The sequence below is a fragment of the Arthroderma uncinatum genome, assembly GCF_011692745.1.
Source record: "Arthroderma uncinatum strain CBS 119779 chromosome Unknown scaffold2, whole genome shotgun sequence".
Taxonomy (NCBI): Eukaryota; Fungi; Ascomycota; class Eurotiomycetes; order Onygenales; family Arthrodermataceae; genus Arthroderma; species Arthroderma uncinatum.
The window spans coordinates 4,438,693-4,454,760 of record NW_022983864.1 but is presented as its reverse complement, the minus strand read 5'-3'; the positions used below and the strand labels follow the sequence as shown (position 1 = coordinate 4,454,760).

The following is a 16,068-nucleotide window of genomic DNA, read 5'->3' as shown; positions in this document are numbered from 1 at the left end:
CACAATTAAGAGAATCTCACCGTATAAGTTGTATATAATACAAGTAAGAATGTGCAGTCAAAGAAAGAAAAGAACAAATAGAAATTATTGTAGAAAGCCAGTAAAACCACAGAATGGGGTAAGGATTACAACTATGACTTCTTTGCCAGCTCTAGCATCTTGTAGGCCACAGCATCTGCCCCATCCCCCTTCTCCTTGCAGATAGCAGCGAGCTCTTGAGCCTTGCGCTTTATTGACTTAGTTTCTTCACCGTCGAGAACCGTCAAAAGTTCACGCGATAGTTCACTGGCTTCCACTTGAGGCACTTGCTTCCGAGCGCCTATTCGGCCAATGCCGTGGTACTCGACCCTTTGGGCATACTCATAGCAGTCTGTCCACGATGGTAGGACAACATGCGGGACACCATTTCTATAGCGGAGAGAATTAGAAAATACAAAAGAGAGAATAAACGTCGGCTTATCATGTACTCACAGAACAGCTTCATTATAGGAGTTGGCGCCACCATGGTGGATAAAACAAGCGATATTGCCAGTCTGCAATATGGCTAGCGGTTCGGCTGTTAACCAGCTGGTAATACGCATTCGATTAGACTCTATTTTGTCTTTGAGAATGCTGTAAATTCTAGAACCAGATGCGGTTGCGTCGTATTCGCCCGCCTTTTGCAGTTTCCATAAGATCTGCAGAGGACGACTGCTTGGGTGCCGGTCGTCCATGGTATTAAGACTCATGTTCAAGGCAGTCGCAAACTCGGCAGCCTTGGCCTCGGTTAGCTTGGTGTGCGTACCCAGATTTATGAAGATGGTAGGGCTGCCAGAAAGCCAGTCGGCAAGTTCTGGATCTGCTTCTGAAATTGGCTGCACGCGGCGGACGATGGGACCGCTCGCAATGACGTGAGGAGGGCACGGCAGCCATGGGAAATCGAGCTCCGGTAGCGTATTCACAAAGACTGTAGGCGTACCTGGGCCCTTGCTATTTATCACGTCTCTCACCGTCCGTGCCGGCCGACCAAGAGCCTTCGTAACATGCTGTAAAACGCCGCGCAAACCTCGATCTGTTGCTATGGTGCGAAGGGTATAAAAGTAGAAGAATATGTTGAGCGGTACACGATGCCAAGGAATGGGAAAGGATATCCCCGACATGAGGCTATAAATTTCATTAGCATCACTCGAACATAGACGCATCGTACCCTAGATCAATGAATCCCAGTGCAGGGCCAAGGGAGAGAATAGGCGACAGGGGATATGGGCAGTTCCTACGCTGGATATGTCCAAAGCAACCAGGGAAAGGCCCTGCCTAATGCGACGTCCTTGATGGAGTTTGGGCTCAGGGCACACATCGGGCTTTCATGATACCAGGCAGCAGTGACTGCTGGCGCCATCAGGGGGTCGATGACAATCAGGTCTGGCACGACTTCATTGCAAATATCGTTGATGCAGTCATGCACCTTCATAAAGGCAGGCCCGTCCCAACCTATCAGACAGCGAACGATATCACGAATCGCTGCCATTGTGACGGACGTGCTGAGTGGACGTGCTAAATTTGGCGTCTTAAACAGCGTCTTTTCCTCATCTTCCCCGGGGTAAAGCTTAGCTATGGCAGCCGACACGGCCTCGCCGTGAGTCTGACCAGCAATGCTATGCCATGAGATGGGCTTAGTGCTGGCGTTCGTTCGTTTGGCATCGTCAGAAATGCTCTGGATTTCAGCCTCGAGTGCCGGAAATGAGGCAAAGTGCAAGTCGACATTAGGATCAGCGTGCAGTATAGCCCGGGCAGTCGCGAGGAAGACGTTGCATTGGCCACGCTCAACGTTGCTGATGAGTAGAATCCTCGGGCTCGCAGCTGCCATAGTATTCGGGCGATTCAATTATCGTGTCTGCTTTGCTGGTGCAGCTTGCGGAAGCGCGGAGCAACCGCAACGTTAGCAAAACAGATTGAGCCTAGCGATAGGGAGAAGGAAAGCGAGAGTAAAAAAAGAAATCTAAGCTCAAGCAGCAGGTGTCGGCCGTACGGATGTTTTGTCGGGGTCATAGGCGCCTATCAGTTCCTCTAGCCAGTTTCTGAGATAGAAACATCTCACAGCAGCGGCCACAGGGTTACAGCTGCCCGCCTAGCAACTTCACAGCAGACCCGGAATCTGGAGCCGGGTACGACTCCTACTTCTCGTCACAATGCGAATACAAGCATTTCATACATGTGGAAACGCCACCAAACCGCCGGGACCATAATGAGCATTGACAGGCATGCCTCCACTAATCATCTCCAGGCATGTCGGTCAGTGCTGATGCTCAAGGAGCTCAAGTTTGTGGCCGGATAACTAGGCTGTCGTTAACTATTTGGTCTGACGATCGTGTGAATTGCTTTTTCCTGTTTCTCCTAAAAAGCCTTTCCTGAGCTATTTAGTATTATCGCAAAATTCAGCTTGCTCTCTGTTGACTGGAATGTGCATTTCTGGAAGAGGTGGCATTGACTCGTGGCTCTACGCACATCACTATTATGTACTCCGTACGCCTTGGTCCCCCATCAGGCCCCTCGCGCATCGCGACTGAGTGACCACGATTAACTAAGTGCCGAGGGGCATTAGGCTCTTTACCGTGTCAGCAATTTGGACGGGTAGGATAGCGTGGGTGGGATGCACTGCTGTAAACTGACTATTATCTATTTAGACTGGTGGCGCTAATCCACAAACTATCCGTAAATCTAGCCAGTTAGTCACCACTCTGCTCTAGTATAAACCCTCCACAGACGCCGTGGCAGCGCTGAAACCATGCTCAGGAGCCCAAAGCATATAAATTTATTGGGTACGTCTTTAGCTGAGGAGACCTGCATGCTTGAGTGTTGTGTTGATGGAGTCTGATAGCTCGGTGATCGTCCTAGGATCTCGAGGCAGCGTATGGCCCTTGCCGTGATCAAAAAGAGTGGCGGTATCTTCATCACAGACTCGAAATAGCGTCATCGCGCCATAAAGATAAGGGTCACTGCAGCCAACGACATGGCACGTTGGGACATCAATAATGGCATCGTCATCCTCGTCGGGCAGAATAGGCACGAGGCGGTCCCCCTCAAATCTTGTAGGTGGCCAGCCAGCAAAGAAGATGCCAAACTGACCAAAATATCATTAGTAAAGCCGCAAGTGAATGGAAATACACCGTATTGGGCGTGGCCTACCTTGACCCTATGTGGGGTGCCTTCTTCTTGATGTCGGCGTGCCTGTAGTAACAAATACGTTGCGGCGGTTGTGGCGCCTTCAGAGTAGCCGAGAAGTCCCTACAACGGAACTCTTGTCAGTGTATTACTCTCAGAATGATGAGTTGACTGAAAAAGCCCAGCCGACTGGCAGTTTTTCGTTTGGGACTGATATACCTGAATCTCTGGATCCTCAGTTAGGAGCTGCTCAATGTAGTCGAACGTCTTCATATAATTTCCCTTGGATATGACAGTAGCATTGTTTTTAACAAGCTCTTTGATTGTGTCCTCGTAGTTTTCTCCCGGTTTGATCGTGCGCAATTTATGTTGCAAAGTTTCAAGGCCGGCAGTGCCATCGAATTGAGTGTTGAGGTAGTGAGGCCCCGGCCCATAGTAATCTTGAAAGCCTTCTGGAGGCGTGGCAGGGTAAATGCCGTCAATAAATTTAAAATCAATTTCCCCGGGCTTCTCTACCGTAGCGAGAAACGGTTCTAGTTGGGTGCGAAAAGCCTAGACGAAGGTGTCAGGAGGTATTTTATTTCTTCGTTATCTTAACGGCGCGGCACACCATGCCGCGTTCGAGAAGCAGTAAATGTGAACGGAATACTCCGTAGAGAGAAAAGGAAACCACGCTGGCGGTCTCTACTTGACTTACCGATGCGCTGCCATATGAGCCGTGGATACAGAGGATCTTCATGATGGTAGGATGGAGGTGACAAGCAGACCGCTAGTATCTAAATGCGCCAAAAGGTGAGCGAATGATTTATATATATGAATCTGCAGCACGGGTAAAACTGACTTTGACAGTCATAAATGAGTGAGACGAAAGACGCAGCGGCGAGCAAGAGGTTGATCCAGCGTATGTCAATACGGACGCTGATACCATCGCACGAATCTCCCAGCTATACAAAGTATTACTCACGCTTTAATATTGTATTAGTTCCCTAGATGGAGTACTCCGTATGGGGATGAATTAACGTTCTGTATCGATCGTTTGAGTTGACGCTGATCCCCTATCGTCGCAGATCCCCTATCGTCGCAGGGCTGGCGTTTAAGCTAGTGGTTTGTTTATGCATGACCCACCCGGTGGGTCTCAGCCGAGCGATTCAAGTGGGGCGCGGCTAATGGGGCGCATCTGCTGCGTCCACTCCACCAGTCTCACCTCCGCCACATGAACGACCTCAAGGTCGCACACATCGCTAGTACCGGGTTTCGCCAGGGACTCAAGAAATGGCCGCCAATGAGGGCTCGCCCAGTCTGGCCTATTTTTCAGGTTTTCCTTTGCCTATCCAACTAGGGCGTGCTTGTGAGATCACAACTATCTAACCGGAAACTATAGGACTGTTATTCCTTGGTTTAGGATTATTGTCAAAATTTAGCCGGCACATGTATCCTCTTTATCGAGTGTATGGAGTACCCCTTAAGTATTCCGTAGTATCTTCCGCCTTATCTATGACTCCTAGTAACGAGGAGAGCAAAAGTAAATAGTTGCATGTATGTCCACCTAGCAATAAGGTCACAAGGCGGCAGGAAGTGAATTAAACATGGTAAAAATAAAATAATAATTACTCCATAAAGTGCAAGAAAGGGATAAAAAGCAAGGTCTACACTATATTCCTTTTTAAAGCCTGACTTTTTGGCCCTTTAGTAGCTTAACTTATCCACAAACTGTTACATATATGATACCTCTTCCTAGATCGTGACAGCTCCTATCCCCAGCAGCCCCTTCCAGATCCTGTACTCCGTACCTAGTTTATCTGCCAGTGCTGCAGTGTCCCCTGCTCATGATTATTTTCTCATCATCCAACTGAGCACTACACCTCTTATACTCCCAACCCAAAAAGTACATTTTATAGCTCCTGTTTAAACACACACATATTTATGTCTTTTGTCGTTTGCCACCGAGTTTAGATCCTTTGGCTTACCAGCCCTCCAACATGGAGAAACCCATACCCATCGCCATTGTTGGCATGGCGTGTCGCACGTCGGGCGGGGTGGCTTCATTGGAGGACTTCTGGACAATGATATCTCGTTGCAGAGACGGTTCTATCCCAATCCCCAAAGACCGATATTCCTCTGAAGCGTACTACCACCCTAATCCGCAAAAGAGGGGTACCTTTAACCAAATTGGAGGCTATTTTATGGATAAAGATATGTCCTGCTTTGACGCCCCATTCTTCAATATCACAAGACAAGAAGCCGCCGCGATAGGTAAGCTAGAGTCCTCATTATTACATGAGCAAAGTAACTCGCTAATTGTATCAACCCCAAGATCCGCTACAAAGACAGCTTCTCGAAGTCTCGTACGAGGCTCTGGAGTGCGCAGGTCTTCCCAAGGACAAGATATCCGGACAGACCATGGGAGTTTTTGTTGGTAGCAAGAGATCAGACTACCGATATGGTACGCAAGACCTGAAGCGAATAGAGCTGTTTGAGGCCACGAGCCTTCACCCAGCTATCCAGGCCGGGCGGCTTTCCTATTATTTCAATCTCAACGGGCCCTCCTGTAGCGTCGACACAGCTTGCTCTTCCGGTCTGCATGCTCTTCACCTAGGAGTTAATGCCATCCGTAACGGAGAATGCAGCTCTGCGCTGGTGGCGGCTGCGAATTTGTATCTTAACCCCGACGACCTGGTTTCCATGTCTATGCTGGGTCTATTTACTCCCACAGGAAAGACATACGCCTTTGACCACCGCGGAAAATCTGGCTTCGCATGCGGCGAAGGCTCCGCTGCCCTCATAATCAAGCCACTCGATCAAGCCCTGCGCGATAACGACAAGATCTACTCTGTAATCGTCAATACAGGAATTAACCAGGACGGCAAGACCGTTGGTCTGACGACACCGAGCAGTGAAATGCAAGAGAAGCTCATGCGTGACGTATATAGGCGCGCAAACATTAGCCCGGACGACACGGCATTCGTCGAGGCACACGGCACAGGCACAAAAGTAGGAGACCCTCTAGAAGCAGTTGCCATCCAGCGAGTGTTTGGAAACGGCCGTACAAAGCGCAAGCCCCTTTACATTGGCTCTGTGAAGACAAATGTAGGCCATTTGGAAAACGCCAGTGGTCTGATATCTATCATCAAGGCCAGTCTTATGCTGGATCGAGGCTTCATCTTACCCAACACCAACTTTGAGAAGGCCAACCCTGCCATACCTCTGGAAGAGTGGGGTATGAAAGTTCCCATCAATATTCGTCCTTGGCCTAAAGGCAAGCGCTATATTAGCATTAATAACTTCGGTTTTGGGGGTTCCAATGCCCACGCCGTTCTCGAAAAGGCGCCCATAGTGGCTACAATCAAGGCCATGCCCGTTGAATCACCAGGAAATGAAGCCCCTGCACCCAAACTTTTCCCCATATCGGGTCACGACGAGGGTGCTGCCAAAAGAAATGCGAGCCAGATTGGAATCTACGTCGAGCAGCACCCCGAAATCTTTGAGAAGCGCATCTCTCGCGATGTTGCATACACTCTGGGCGAGCGCCGGACTCACCACGCTTTTCGTGTTGCTATCACTGCTAGAAATTTCGACGAGCTGGCAAAAACCTTGAATGATGAAGTCCTGCTCCCACAACGGGCGTCAGATGAACCTCTCAAGCTAGCCTTCGTGTTCACTGGCCAAGGTGCTCAGTGGCCGCAGATGGGCAAGCAGTTACTCAACTCCCACCCCATTTTCGCCAAAACGGTCAAAGAGTCGTCGGACTTTCTCGAGAGTATTGGAGCTGACTTCTCCCTCGTGGAAGAGCTTTTGCGGGATAAGAGTGAGTCCATTGTGAATGAGGTTCATATTGCGCAGCCAATTTGTACGGCGGTCCAGCTTGGTCTTGTTGAGCTTCTCAAGACGTGGAACGTTAACCCTTCCATGGTCAGCGGCCATTCATCTGGTGAAATCGCGGCTGCTTATGTTACAGGCGCTATTACACTCAAATATGCCATGGCTGCTGCTTACTACCGCGGCTATTTTGCTGCTCAGATGAGGCAGCGCAATCCTGATCTGCATGGTGCAATGTTAGCAGTTGGTGCTGGGCCTGCCGAAGTCAAGGGAATCATCATATCCTTGGGTTTGGATGGCATCACCATTGCTTGCAAAAACTCTCCCAATTCAATTACTGCCTCTGGTGATGAGACAGACATTGACTGCCTGGCTTCGGAACTTGAAAGACGCGGCATTTTCAGCCGGAAGCTTCGTGTCAACGTAGGCTATCACTCTGCTCACATGAGACTTGTCGCAGATGACTACATGGCGGCCATCAAAAACATGCACTCCAAAGCCACGGATGGTATCAAGTTTTACTCGTCTCTTCTCGGCAAGAAGCTCGATAACACTGAAGCACTAGGCGCTCAGTACTGGGTTAACAACCTTACCGAGCCTGTTCTCTTTTCGTCCGCCCTTGAGCAGCTATACCATGATGGAAAGCCGGACATTATCATTGAGCTCGGCCCCCATTCTGCCCTCGAGGGCCCAATCAAGCAAATTTTGAAGAGCGTTAGCAAGCAAGCTGCTTCTAGCGTCAGGTATTACTCTGTTTTGCTCCGCAACCAAGATGCTGCGGTTACAGCCGTCAAGCTTGCCGGTAATCTTTGGGCCAACGGTCTTGCTATCAACTTCAGCCAGGTCAATGAGACCTTGGAGGGTCAATCGGACCCCAGTTTGATTTCAAACCTGCCTTCCTATCAGTGGTCAATGCATCAGTACTGGACAGAGTCCCGCGCCAGCAAGTCCCGTCGCCTAAAGCCTTTCGGCCGTCATGACCTGCTTGGACTCCTACAAGATGATTGCAACGAAGATGAGCCTGTTTGGACCAACGTTCTTGACTCCGATGAAGTGCCATGGCTCAAAGATCATAAAATGCAAACTCTTGTCACATTCCCCTGCGCTGGATACCTGACTATGGCGACCGAAGCTGCTTCTCAAAGAGCGAGGATACGTGGCGTATCGTTAGATGAAATTGCCTCTTATTGTATGCGCGACATCCAGGTCACTAAGGCCTTTATCCTTGATGACGGCGCATCTTATGACACACGCTTTACTCTCAAGCGATACGCGGAAGGCCTTGCATCGTACTCTGATGATTGGGATGAGTTCCAATTTTCTTCTTGGGCGCCGTCCCGAGGCTGGGTTGAGCACTGCCGTGGCCTTGTTGGCATCAAGAAACGCAGCGATGCCAATACTGTTCGTGTGAGGAACCAAAAAGCTGCCCTTGATCGCAGGGCCAAAATTCAAGCGCAGCCTGGTACTGAAGTTGACCGTGAAATTTTTTACTCGGAACTTTCTAACAAGGGCGCTGGATACACCAGAGACTTCACATTCAAGGATGGCGCAAACCTGAGAGTCGATGGTGGCTATTCAGCTGGTATAGCTGTTCTCCAAGATTCTGCCGCCAATATGCCTTTCAACTATGAGACACGAAGCATTCTACCCCCTGCATTCACAGACTTGATCTTCCAGACTTGCTTCTTGGTCATCGGCGCAGGTCGCGGAAATATGAAGAACTTGATCATGCCATCGGCCATTGGAAGTGTGGAGATATCTACCAAATGCCCAAATTCTCCCGGAGAAACGCTCGAACTCGTAACCCGCTGCCATAACCACTCTTCAAAGGGGCCCTTTATATATGACCATGATGCATGGCACACAGGCGGGGACGAGCCTGTCGTTATGCTGCGAAACACCGTCTTGACCCCAATTAACGGCGATGCCTTTGATGGCCAAGAGTGCAGATCCGTGTGCTATAAAGTGAACTGGGAGACTTTAGAAGCTCAAGTTGCAGCGAGACTTGAAGACAATCCTACTTCAGATGAGGCAAACGGCCATACAAACAGGCACGCCAACGGCCACACCAATGGACTCACCAACGGGCTCACCAACGGGCTCGCCAACGGGCACGCCAACGGGCACACCAACGGGCACGCCAACGGGCACACCAACGGCCATACCAATGGACTCACGAACGGACACGCCAACGGACACGCCAACGGACACGCCAACGGACACGCCAACGGATACGCCAACGGGCACGCCAACGGGCATATCAATGGACTCACGAACGGACACGCCAACGGACACGCCAACGGACACGCCAACGGACACGCCAACGGATACGCCAACGGGCACGCCAACGGGCATATCAATGGACACATAAATGGACACATAAATGGACACATAAATGGACACACGAATGGGCATATCAGCGGCCATACCAATGGAGGCGCCAATGGGCACATCAGCGGTCACACTAACGGACACACCGATGGGCACATCAATGGTTCTAATAGTGACGCTAATGGCTACGTCCATGGTGCGTTGGCCTCCGGTGTTGACTTGAGTTCCACTCCTATCACCATCATTTGCGATGCTGCCCCCTCAAATACTCTCTCCGCGGCTCTTGCAGATCTAATTGAGATCCGGAGTGGTGGATGCAGACCGACCATCACGTCACTGGAGAACGTGGAAATCTCTTCATCCACTAGATATATCGTCTTGAATGAAGTTGATAGCCCAGTTCTGGATAACATGAGCGCCGATACATTTGCTCGCGTTCAGAAGCTCCTGCTTGATGGCTTGTCTATCCTCTGGGTGGGCTCTGGTGCTTACTTAAATGCAGAGATCCCGCATAACAACATGGCTCAGGGAATGCTCCGAACTATTCGTTCCGAGCTGAGCAAGGTGGCAGCCACCCTCGACCTCGATACCAAATCTAAGTTGATGCCTGTCGACCAGGCGCAGCTGATCCTCACAGCATTGAAAACGTCATTGGAGACGCCCGAAGATGACTCTATTGACTACGAGTTTGCGGAGAAAAATGGTAAACTTTTCGTTCCCCGTGTAGTAGAGGAAAACGAGATGAATCTCGATATCTTCCGCCAAACTCAGTCTTCCCGCCCTTATCTCCAAGACTTCAACCAGCCCGGACGCCGCCTCAAGATCGCGGTTGGCACTTATGGTGCGCTCGACTCCTTGTTCTGGGAAGACGAGAAGGCGTACGAGTTGAGGCCTGATGAGATTGAAATCAAAGTTGCTGCCACTGGCATGAACTTCAAGGACGTTGTCATTGCCATGGGACAGGTGGCTAGCCCATATCTCGGAGTCGAGTGTTCCGGTACCGTCTCACGACTTGGATCTAGCGTTTCCTCGCTCAAGGTTGGAGATCGGGTTTGTGCTATGACACACGGTGCTTATGGTACCTTTGCTCGCTGTCCAGCTACTAGTGCAGCTATTGTACCCGATGATATTCCTTTCTCTGTTGCTGCCTCTATCCCCGTCGTCTTCTGCACTGCCTACTATGGCCTTGTTGAACTTGCACGCCTCGACAGCGGTGAAAAGATCTTGATTCATGCTGCCTCTGGCGGTGTAGGGCAGGCCGCTATTCAACTCTCACGGATGATTGGTGCTGAGATTTTCGCCACTGTTGGCAGTGCCGAGAAGAAGCAGCACCTTATTGATATGTATGGTATCCCTGAGGATCATATCTTCTATAGTAGAGACACTAGCTTCGGGCCTGCCCTCAGAGAAGCTACTGGTGGCAATGGCGTGGACGTTGTGATCAATTCGCTTGCCGGTGACCTATTGAGAGAGACTTGGGCCTGCATTGCTCCATTCGGCCGCTTCATTGAAATTGGAAAACGTGATATCACTTCTAATACCAGACTGGAAATGGCCAAGTTCGAGTACAACTGTACTTTCAGCTCGGTTGACTTGACCAAAGTTGGAGATTGGCGACCCAAGATCATGGGCCGAGTTTTCAACGAAGTCATGGCTCTCATCGCCAAGAAGAATATCCAGCCCATTACCCCTATCACCGAGATTGGCATATCCGAGGTTGAAGCCGCTTTGCGCAAACTTCAGAGCGGCAAGACCACGGGTAAAGTTATTGTCAACCATCTCGTTGATGAGCAGGTCAATATTACTCACCAGCAGCCTACCACTAAGGATCTAGTGAAAGACAATGCCACTTATATCATCATTGGCGGTACAGGTGGCCTTGGCCGTTCTATGACAAAAAAGATAGTGCAACGAGGTAGAAAGCACATTGTCCTTTTGTCCCGCAGCGGCAAGATGACCCCTGAGCTAGAGCAGCTCAGCAAAGACTGCGAAGTTGATGAAGCCAAGATCTACGTAAAGCCCTGCGATGTGGCCGATCAGGCAAAGGTTAACGAGCTCATCTTAGAGCTGCAGTCGTCACTGCCTCCGATCCGTGGTGTCATCCATGCAGCTATGGTTTTGCGTGATACCCTCTTTGAAAAGATGTCATTCGAGGACTGGAATGAGGTTGTCCGCTCAAAGGTTGCGGGCGGCTGGAACTTCCACACTGCGCTGGCTAATGAACCCCTAGACTTCTTCATCGTTATGTCCTCCGTTGCTGGTATTGTCGGTAACCGAGGGCAGGCAGCCTACGCTGCAGCCAACACCTTTTTGGATGCTTTGACAGTCCACCGCCGCAAACTGGGTCTCAATTCGACATCTCTCAACCTGACTGCGGTCGAAGATGCCGGTTACCTGGCAGAGAATGCCAGCAAACAATGCGAGGTTCTTCGTAATTTATCCGGTAACGGCATTAGCGAGGCCGAAGTCCTAGCACTCATCGAGAGCTCTATCAACGGAAAGGTTGGCACCACCTGCGACGACCAATGTGTTACCGGTCTCGATTTCGGCGACTCTATGCCCTACTATGCCACCGATGGCAAATTCTCATATCTGCGCAAGGCGGCTGCCCTCGCGCTTAGCACAGCTGCGGATGATAGCAACAGCGCAAACATTCCTATCGGTAAGAGACTGGCCAAGCTTACGACCGTGGAAGAGGCCGTTGAACTTGTCGTCGATGGCTTGCGCGACAAACTCGGCGCCATTCTGATGCTTCATCCCGACGTCATGCTCGCAAAGCAGGCGACCGTCACCATGACTGCCTTTGGCCTGGACTCGCTCAACGCTATTGAGTTGCGTAATTGGATCGGAAAGGACCTTCAGGCGCACTTACAGATTCTAGAGCTGCTAAGGGCTGGTACACTGGCCGATCTTGCATGTCAGATTCTAAAGAAGACCCGTATCCAAGGTGTATGGTCTGTGGAAGAGGCAGCCAAATGAGGAAGCCCAGTGATGCGCAACCTTGTAAGCCAGAAGAAAAAAAAAAGAACGAGGAAAACGAAGCAGTGCGAGAAGCGACTTTGTATATTGAGAGGCTTGGTGGTTGCTTATTCCTTCTCGTTCCTTTCCGTCTTCTTTCTCTGTCGTTCTTCGGTGAGCGTCTTCCTCCTGGAGCCTAAGTCACTGGAGACAGATTATACCTGTCGTGCTCGAAGAAGCCCAGCAGGTTTCTATATCAAAGAGCGAATTGCAACAACTTAGGCAGGACAAGCGCAGCCATCGATGACTATCCTGGCTTGTTTTAATAGCTACAATGAGCCTATATTGTTGCAACGGGGTTGTACCCATCTGTCACCGAGGCAGCGTTCTCTTTGGACTCGGTATGGGGGGGGGGGGGGGGGGGGGGGGGGGGGGGGGGGGGGTTGTGAATTTGAGGAGCATATTGTCTTTCACCTGTTGGAGCATTTCATTTTAAGATGTATTGACGGTCCTAGGGGAATTGATAGGAGGATGTGCATATGAAAGTCAGCGTGTTGACTGGCACATTCTGCGAGTGTCGGGCTAGCACTGCGCCTCTAATGTTTATTATTTATCCTGGAGCCAACGAGCCAATCAGGACATTTGTTATTTATATTTATTTAACAGCTATGTAGACGCGGATAATCTCCAGCAATTAACTAGTTGCCTATAATTAGGCGCTGACCCTAAACAAAAAGTTAGTGCAAAAGAGCTCCCTCTAAGATGCGAAATCATATCTTCTCGCTTCTACGGAGGATAGATGTTCGTGGAAAACACACACACCGGAATCTACACATCTCTTGTCGAGGTAAGTATGAGTCCAGGGAGCCCGTTTAGCGCTTTCTTTCATGGCTAACTCTGAGATACGAGATATTTGATTGATTTGGTTGGTCAGGTGGGTCTGGAGCAATCTATGAGATTTCAATCTATCAAGCACTGATCATCTAAATACACGATATTGAGCTCCTATTTATGTTCCTCATACGGCCATGTATCTTGCCATCGCGGAGATGCCAGCTACAGCTGAAACAGGCGTTAAAACGCCGGGCGTAGCATTTGTTCGATGATGGAGAGCTGACACTGATATTTAATGAAACGGCGTAGTTGACTAACGTGTTTCGTACGATCAGGCAGTATTACACCGAATCTCCGTTCAACACTAACATTGATCAAGGGAAATTAATCACCGCTGAACAGCTATTTGAGTATACAAATGGAAATTTCCTCGTCAACGAAAAGTTTCAATTTGACCGACGTTATGTAAAATTTAACCTGGACGCTCTTTGCGCTCGCGCTGCTACTGCAGGAGGCGAAGCTTCTCCCATCAATGCGGTCGAAAAGATGGAAGGTGGTTTCAGCAAGGCGTTTTTAATAGTAAAGGAAAATGGAATGGAGGTCATTGCGAAAATTCCCTGTCGCAATTCTGGACCATCAGTGTATACCACTGAATCGGAGGTTGCTGTGTTGAAATATGGTAAGAAAGCCGTCCTACACCTCCACATTGCTCATCAATCGGCTCACTGTGCATCTCATAGTGAAACAGCATACAAGTGTTCCCGTCCCAGAGGTATATGCGTGGTGCTCGGATCCCGCAAACCCTGTAGGTGCGGAATATATCATCATGGAGAAAGCAGCCGGAGTTCCCCTTTTCAGGATATGGGGTGAGATCTCGCAGTCTGATAAACTGGAGCTCATCAAGCGGCTTACGGTGATCGAACGTGAGCTTTCTTCCCTACAGCTCCCTGCCTATGGCAGCCTGTATCTCCGGGCTTCTTGTGGGAATTTACCAGCTTGGAAACCCCTGGATTTAGATGTTGACCCTTCACAATCATACTGCGTGGGTCGCTCAGGTGACAGGTCGTATGTGCCCGAGGACTGTGAGGGAATGGATAAGTCCAAAATCGATCTAGGGCCTTGTGAGTGTATCTGACCATACATTTTGTATCCTTCCTAACATACAGAATTAGGGAATACCTTAGCCGCGTTTGGTACTGCTATTGCAAAACGAGAAATCTCTCGTATTTTACATAGCTCACCAATTCACCCAGGGACATTCTATCAAGGAAGCCCAGCGGAGCGGAAAACTTTGCTCGAAAGCGCTATCTGCCTTATGGGACTACTGGACTCAAACCCTACTCTCACACAGTCTGCAAAGCCTGTCCTCTGGCATACAGACCTTCACATGGGAAACATATACGTTTCCCCTGATAAGCCGTCGCAAATCCTTTCGCTCATTGACTGGCAATCAATATCTGTTCTCCCTTTTTTCCTGCAAGCGCGATGGCCTATCTTCCTAGAGCCACCACAAAACTTCGTCCGAGGGCTTCAGAAGCCGAAACTACCTGACAACTTCAACGAGCTAGATGCAGAAGATCAACAGCTAGCAAGATATGAACAACAGCAAGCTGTGGCTGCAAAGGCATACGAAGTTTCTAACTATCTCGAAAATAGAGCGGCTCATAACGCAATGAACCTTCCTCGTGTTTTCCGGGAACTGTTCAAGCGCTGCGGCGAAACCTCGGAGGTCGGTGTTCTCCCGCTTCGCGCATGTATGATAGAGATTTTCCAAAGCTGGTCTGGCTTAGGCTTTGCTGGTGAATGCCCCTACTCCTTTAGCAAAGAGGAGATAGTAGAGCATGACATTCAGTTCGAAGACTATGAGGATTGGCACAAGGCCCATGAAATAGCGAGAAAGTGTTTGGATACAGATGAGGATGGATGGATATCCCCTGAAATGGATATTGTCAAGAAGCGCCGGCAAAACCAGGAACTACTGGACATGTTCATCGAACAGATGGCGAGCGAGAAATCTTTAGAAGAATCGCGGCGCATGTGGCCGTTCGTCGAGGGGAGTGAAGTTGTTAAGACGGGGTTATAGTCAGGCTAACATTTTCAACTCGATGCATGAACAGAATATATTTTGCTACATTTCATAATTTGCCGTTACCTGAGTGTGCACATGAGCGTTACTCAACCCATATCGTCCATTCGTCTTGAAGATCCTCCACCATAAATACGTAGAGCCTTATATAGACAAGACAGGAAATTTTTGCTATGGTGAATTATGACGGCTCGATTGATATTCTATCTACCCTTCAGGGCGCCACGTAGTTCTTATACATCATATTTCCACTCAATAATTGCTTCGGAGTTATACGTAATCGCATGACCGCGTCGAGTTTCTTTCATTTCATATGCTGCTACCTTTGTCCACCACTCTAACACACCCACCCAGTAGAGCCCCATTTCATTCCTGATTCTCACGCTTCGCAGCCTAATGTAGGCGTAGATTTAATGCAAAAAAACGAATAAAACAATGAAGAGGGGTTGAGCAAGTAACGTAAACGTCCCAGTAATTGGGGAGGGTGGGGGGTAGGAGATCATCAAAGCACAGGCAAAAAGTTCAAATGTGGCGGATATTCAGTATGCTTCACTTACACCGATTGATAGAAATTTCACTATCTTTGTGTCAAAGTGCAGCTAAGAAGGGGGAAGGGAGTTCGGACAGGAGAATGGAGCGTATGGTGGAGAAGATATAGGGATAAATAGGGAGGAAAGGTGAACAAATGTAAATGTGGCCGCAGATAATGACCCCGAGCACCTGAGATGCTAAATTTCTTAAGAAAGAACCCAGGGTAACTTTTTTTCGAAGATTTTTTAAGACCGCTTGTCGCCGATGATTGTTGGATCAAGAAACACGATAAATGGGATGTTAAATGAGGCCGACGAAATATGAAGATATCGCTAGTATCATGCGCTCAACCGTTGTATAAATGCCTATTA

The 16,068-nt window shown here is 49.3% G+C and overlaps 4 protein-coding genes across 4 annotated transcripts; 2 read left to right on the top strand and 2 right to left on the bottom strand.

Moving 5' to 3' along the window:
* Nucleotides 1-131: 131 nt before the first annotated feature.
* On the bottom strand, nucleotides 132-1,846 carry GIQ15_03337 (diacylglycerol o-acyltransferase; the record flags this gene model as incomplete). The annotated part of the gene is made up of 3 exons (XM_033550754.1): nucleotides 132-408; nucleotides 472-1,143; nucleotides 1,518-1,846. The coding sequence occupies 3 exons, from the start codon at nucleotides 1,844-1,846 to the stop codon at nucleotides 132-134; spliced, it is 1,278 nt and encodes a 425-aa protein (XP_033407915.1).
* Nucleotides 1,847-2,806: 960 nt separating this feature from the next.
* GIQ15_03336 (uncharacterized protein) lies at nucleotides 2,807-3,880 on the bottom strand (the record flags this gene model as incomplete). The annotated part of the gene is made up of 4 exons (XM_033550753.1): nucleotides 2,807-3,100; nucleotides 3,166-3,264; nucleotides 3,361-3,693; nucleotides 3,839-3,880. 4 exons carry the CDS (start codon nucleotides 3,878-3,880, stop codon nucleotides 2,807-2,809), a joined length of 768 nt encoding a protein of 255 aa, XP_033407914.1.
* Nucleotides 3,881-5,120: 1,240 nt separating this feature from the next.
* On the top strand, nucleotides 5,121-12,267 carry GIQ15_03335 (lovastatin nonaketide synthase; the record flags this gene model as incomplete). The annotated part of the gene is made up of 2 exons (XM_033550752.1): nucleotides 5,121-5,394; nucleotides 5,456-12,267. The coding sequence occupies 2 exons, from the start codon at nucleotides 5,121-5,123 to the stop codon at nucleotides 12,265-12,267; spliced, it is 7,086 nt and encodes a 2,361-aa protein (XP_033407913.1).
* Nucleotides 12,268-13,045: 778 nt separating this feature from the next.
* Nucleotides 13,046-15,163, top strand: GIQ15_03334 (uncharacterized protein; the record flags this gene model as incomplete). Its single annotated transcript, XM_033550751.1, has 4 exons — nucleotides 13,046-13,093; nucleotides 13,483-13,759; nucleotides 13,821-14,201; nucleotides 14,253-15,163. 4 exons carry the CDS (start codon nucleotides 13,046-13,048, stop codon nucleotides 15,161-15,163), a joined length of 1,617 nt encoding a protein of 538 aa, XP_033407912.1.
* Nucleotides 15,164-16,068: the final 905 nt, after the last annotated feature.